This window comes from Pavona decussata, unplaced genomic scaffold (assembly GCF_977016875.1).
Source record: "Pavona decussata unplaced genomic scaffold, jaPavDecu1.1 SCAFFOLD_100, whole genome shotgun sequence".
Lineage (NCBI taxonomy): Eukaryota > Metazoa > Cnidaria > Anthozoa > Scleractinia > Agariciidae > Pavona > Pavona decussata.
Window position 1 is genome coordinate 3,060,001 of NW_028145515.1, and position 5,874 is coordinate 3,065,874.

The following is a 5,874-nucleotide window of genomic DNA, read 5'->3' on the forward strand; positions in this document are numbered from 1 at the left end:
CACAAGGAACTCTCCAACTGCAAGAAACTTCTAAAAGAACACTGTACACCGGAAACATTTTCTTTTTATATTAGTAGAATTAATTCAATGGCTTTATCTCTTGAATCACTACTCGCTCGCAGACGTGCTAAAAAGACTAATATTTCACACGCCACTAATTCTAACGTCACCGTAAGCGATAACCTTAACACATTTCTTAACAATAATACACAGGCCTCCACACGTACACGTAATCGCCGTAAACGCAAACCACGTAACACTCGCACAACCATCAGACTTGACACAACCTCTGTCATTAACCTGTCACAAACTCCACTTTCTAACGACGAATCATCAGTTCTTGCTCGCGGTTTAACCTTTTGCCCTACACCCAGACGTATTAATTGGTCAGAAGTGTCAGCTGACATTAATGACTTCACACGACGCATGCGACTTACGGAATACTTTCACGATTATAACAATGCCTCTAATCCTAACCCAACTAACCCATTCCGCAACAAAAGCTCATGGACGCCTCCCACTAACAGAGATTCAGCATTAAATGCATACATAGATGCTATCAAACATGACATCTCCACCTCTAATCTCAATCATATAACCGACAACTTAACCTCACATGAACGACAATCATTACGGAATCTTAAGAAACGACAAGACATCGTTATCAAACCGGCCGACAAAGGCTCTGGGACGGTAGTGATGGACAAAACCTGGTACATAGACGAATGTAATCGACAGCTTAACGACGTTAAATTCTACAGAAAACAAGACGGAGACATAACTATTCAAATTCAACAACGAGTTACTATTTACGTTCAACGCATGCTCAAAGACGGCTACATTGACGAAAAGACGAAACAATACCTTATACAAACTGACGTTAAACCTGGACGCTTTTACATTTTACCTAAAATTCACAAAACTGGAAACCCAGGACGCCCCATAGTTTCATCTAACAGCCACCCTACTGAACGCATCTCACAATTCGTTGACTACCACATTAACCCTCTCGTCTCTTCCCTGGATTCGCACATTAAAAACACTACTGACTTCCTTAACAAACTCTCTAACCTTGGAACTCTACCTAGTAACGCCATGCTTGTCACTCTCGACGTTTCATCATTGTACACCAACATTCCACACAACGAAGGAATTGATGCTTGCCATCATTTCCTTGAAACTCGTACGGACAAACACATTCCTACTGAGACACTTTGTGACCTTTTACGCATAATACTGACCATGAATAACTTCACATTTAATCAGCAACACTATCTTCAGGTCCATGGTACTGCCATGGGTACTAAGATGGCTCCTTCATTTGCTAACCTTTTTCTCGGCATTTTCGAAATTAACGCTCTCTCTAATGCTCCTTTCCATGTCCATACCTGGTGGAGGTTCCTTGATGATATTTTTATGATTTGGACTGAAGGTCTAGATCATCTTAAAATATTCATCGATTACCTCAATAATATTCATCCCACTATTAAGTTCACTAGCAGTCACTCATTAACTAACGTTCCTTTTCTCGACGTAATGGTATCTCTACATAACGGCACTATACAAACTGACCTATACACTAAACCTACAGATAAACACCAACATCTTCTTAGTTCATCATGCCATCCTCAACATACTAAAACATCTATTCCATTTAGCTTAGCTCTTCGCATCCGCCGTATCTGTTCTACTAACGCTACATTTCAAATCCGCATTAATGAATTAAAAGCTTATCTCCTCGCACGAGGATATCATAACGCCTTCCTGGATTCACAATTCCTACGAGCTGCTAATATTTCTCGCACTGACGCTCTGCAAACTAACCGTAACGACTCTATTAACCGCATACCTTTTGTCGTTACATATAACCCAGCACTTCCTCACCTCTCTAATATATTACGCAAACATTTTAACATATTACTTTCCTCCGACCGTTGCAGGGACGTTTTTAAACACCCACCTATCGTCGCTTACAGACGCACTTCCAACCTTCGCGACATTTTAGTTAAAGCACAGCTACCGACTGTCACCGCTCCTAACAGCACTAATTCACCACCAGGATCTTTCCGCTGTGGACAAAATTGCGCCACTTGTCCTTACATTACTAACGGTCTTAAACATTACACATTTTCTTCAACAGGCGAAACCCGTAACATCACTTCACACATAACCTGTAACACCAAAAATTTAATCTACATGGTACAATGTAACCGCTGCCATTTACAATACATAGGTGAAACTAAGCGACGTCTCAAAGACAGATTCAACGAACATAGACGCACAGTTGACAAAACTAACATTTCATCCAAACCAACCACTGTTTCTGAACATTTTCTTTCTCACCCTAACCACTGCCACACTGACATGCAACTAATACCACTTGAAGTTATCCACTCCACACGTGATTCAATCAGAAAAGCCAGAGAATCTTTTCTTATAGATTTAGCGGGGACCTTGGAACCCCACGGTTTGAATAGACGTGATGAATTGTAATTTTTTTATTTTATTTTATTTTACTTATTTCCTCATCCTTTGGTACCACCTTGTAAACGTCATTTCCGCTGCTCCTATGTATTGCAACATCCTCCATGATATATATTGTAATTTCATTTATAAAATTTAGTAACATCTAAACCTGAAGAAGGCTGGTTTGGCCAGCCGAAATATTGTTTTAAAATATATTACGTTGTGTCAGCTTTGCAGTAGTCTTTGGACTTCTCATCGTCTAAAATACAGCGCAAGACGGGAGACTGAGGATAGCGGGGTTGTGACGTCAATACTGGAACGCAATTCTCGCGATTTCTCTATTCCTTAGTTGTTTTTCGTGTGCGGAAGGAAACTGTGTGGACGAAAATATGAATGGGATTGTTGAATATTGTTGAATACTTCGCCTTTCACTAATCCAGAGTCTCTCCAGGTGAAAAACCGCTGGCCAAAGAGCCTGAGGACTCTGGGAGCGAGATTGCGCGTGGACAATCCTCAGGAGAGACTCTGAGGTACTGGAATTTTATTACCGCAGGATTTCCGCGGTAAAACAACCTGAGAGTCTCTTCTGGTGACCAACCGCTGGCCAAAGAGCCTGGGGACTCTGGATACGAGATTGGCACGTGGATTTTTAATGCCAATGACTCCACCCTACATTACTCCCCAATCTCCAATGTATTGCTTTTAAAACGGGGACGGGGAACGAGTCTGCTAAATACCACGAACCGGTCCTTCCATGAAAGTTCATAGTGTCCACAATAAGGAACGTGAATACATCAACCTCGTTCCCAGGGCCTTTTCCCTAGCTTGGGGGCGGGGCGGGGGAAAACGACCTGGGAACGAGGTTGTGGATACATTTGCTTTGTCTAACCCTTTCCCTTTCATTGATATTTATTTACAGCGATCAACTCTTTGGCTGGAGCCGTAATGACTCTTGGAATGATTGCTAGCGATGTCGTTTGTGAAAACAACCCTAAAATATGTTACCTGGACTCAGCCACCGCGATTTTCATAGCTGTTGCTCTATTCGGTTATGGTTCTTTGTAAGTTGTTTGTTTTGCTACTATTCATCCACGGTGTCAAAGTTATACTGTAAAAACTAGTACCTGTGTTTGAAAGGACCACCGCGACAAAAAAAAAAAAGGACCGGATCCTGTAGTATGATCTAATCAGCAACAAATTGTAGAACAAATAATCTAATAAGTAGGAACGCTGATTTCACCGTCAGGGAAATATATCTTTCTAATATTTCGAAAGGCACAGGGTATGTTTGAGACTGACCCTGTGGCAAAAGACGTTACAATTTAAAACAGTTATAATAGATACCTTTAAAACTTAGGCTAAAGTTACATGAACAAAAACGTTACAATTTGTATCTATTGTGACTGTTTTAAATTTTAACGTCTTTTGCCACAGGGTGAGTCTCAAGACTATCCTGTACCATTCGAAATACTGGAAAAACAATTACCCTGACCGTGAAATCAGCCTTGCTCTTTTTCAGATTATTTGTTCAAAGTTATACGCCCTCTCTGGGCTTTTCAGTTAACTCGTGAATGCGCGAACCGTCATTAACCAACAGGGTCCAGTTGTTCAAAGCACGATTAAGCCAATCCTGGATTAACGTGAACTTTGATTCGAGTTTGCTTCCTAATCTAATTTGACAAAAATTTTGTCAAATTTGCCATTTTTGTTATTGCGTGCATTTCTGGACATATCTCAAAATGTTTGCTCTCTCTTTGTTTAATGCTGGCTTGACTCTGTGCGTTTGTTTGTCTATTTCAGTACCATTGTGGAGATGATGCCAAATGCAGAAAAGAAACAACCTTGAGACTGAAAAAATAATATATTTTTAGAATTATATAAATTATATCAAAGGAGTTTTAAGGGTTACTCTTTTTTGGTCCCATTTTTTTTTTTGCTCCGATTTCAGGAGCGAACAATGGGAGGGAACAGCTTGGGTTTAGTAGAAACAAGAAGAAAAAAAAGAGGAATTGTTGTGTCCTTTTCTTTGCTTTCTAACCTTTTTTATTTTCTCTACTTCCGTTGTTATTCTGACTTTTCCTCTCTTTTATATATCTTTTCAAAACAACAACAACAACAACAACAACAACAACAATGATAATAATAATAATAATCATCATCATCATCATCGTCGTCATCATCATCATCATCATTCTTCGTGGACCAGTCTATTCGACTGCAACTGACAATTTTAAATAAACAAAGTTGAGTTGAAAAACTTAGGATAGAGGGAAAGGGAACATTTACGAAATGAAGTTCTTTTTCTTATTAGCGTTGCCTTGTACGTTAATAATAGGAATAAAGTGACAATTTTTTGTTACGAGCTTACGTCTGTTGTTTTTGACAGCTTTAAAATAAAACAGGGGCCAGATTCACGACGGAAGTCCTCGACCTAAGTTAAGATGTTTTCTAAGTATTGTTAATGAACAATAGTCTATCAATTGTTATATCGACAATGGACTATTGTTAAGAAATACTTAGAATATATTTTGACTTAGGACGTTTTCGTGAATCTGTCTCCAGCTTTATAAAATCCATGCTACTAATAATTCACATGCTAGGGGAAACAAAAATAGTTCGAGTTCGCGGGGTCGGTGTCGCATTTCAAATATTTTAAAGAACGCACTCCTAATTGCGTTCGACGAAGAAAGAATGCACTTCTAATTGCGATTGTATGGGACAATCAAGCAACGAATGAATAAATGGATCTAAGGTCGCGTGTCTGGAATCCCCCGCAGATTTTGCAGGGGCGGATGACATCATCACCAACCTCGCAAAGGAGACATTCTAAAATCATATTGAGGACAAAACAAAGGCTGACCTTATTAAGGACACATTTCCATGCGTTACAATCACGTTATCAATAAACGTTAAAGCAGCATTGTTTTGAAATTTGAGTCAAGGGAAAGTAAAATTTGTTCGAGTTAGAGGGGAGTTCGAGTTAACCGAGTTCTAGTTAGCGCGGTTCTTCTGTATTTAAAAATGTCAAACTAACCATGAGTTTTGCACTGGTTTCAGAATTAGTTTTAATGATTTTTTTCTCTTTGTTTGCCGTTTTCTTCCGGGTATGCCTGTATCACTTTACTGAATAATACATCATTCTCATTTATTCACCAGGCTTAAAATATTTCATCACATGTATTTCAATACACAAAATGTTTTGAACCGAACACAAAATGTGGTTAAAACATACATCCATCTATAAGTTGCAAAAAAGGGACCGAAACCCAACACTTGCAATTATGCAAAAGGGGGAGGGGAGGGGAGGGGAGGGAAACAAAGGTACTTAGGGTGAATGTGCCAAACTTCACAAGAGAATTGATGAAGGTTGTAGACGGTCCGCTGGATAGCACGAAACAGCGCAGAGTC

General features: G+C 39.5%; 2 protein-coding genes across 3 annotated transcripts in view; both read left to right on the forward strand.

Moving 5' to 3' along the window:
• The window catches only part of LOC146472351 (uncharacterized), a 3,449-nt gene extending 560 nt beyond the window's left edge, over positions 1-2,889 (forward strand). Inside the window, exon 1 of the mRNA XM_085119834.1 lies at positions 1-2,889. This exon is cut by the window's left edge and continues 560 nt beyond it. Within this exon, the coding sequence (XP_084975960.1) occupies positions 1-2,493 (2,493 nt within the window). The 3' untranslated portion in view covers positions 2,494-2,889.
• LOC146472350 (transmembrane protein 163a-like) overlaps positions 1-4,824 on the forward strand; it is a 15,356-nt gene extending 10,532 nt beyond the window's left edge. The window contains exons 7-8 of one of the 2 annotated variants that reach the window (XM_085119835.1): positions 3,386-3,527; positions 4,267-4,824. In XM_085119835.1, coding sequence (XP_084975961.1) covers positions 3,386-3,527; positions 4,267-4,312 — 188 coding nt within the window. In that variant the 3' untranslated portion in view covers positions 4,313-4,824. The remainder of the gene's footprint in view (positions 1-3,385; positions 3,528-4,266) is intronic. The other variant, XM_085119836.1, reaches the window with a different exon arrangement.
• The last annotated feature ends 1,050 nt before the right edge of the window (positions 4,825-5,874 follow it).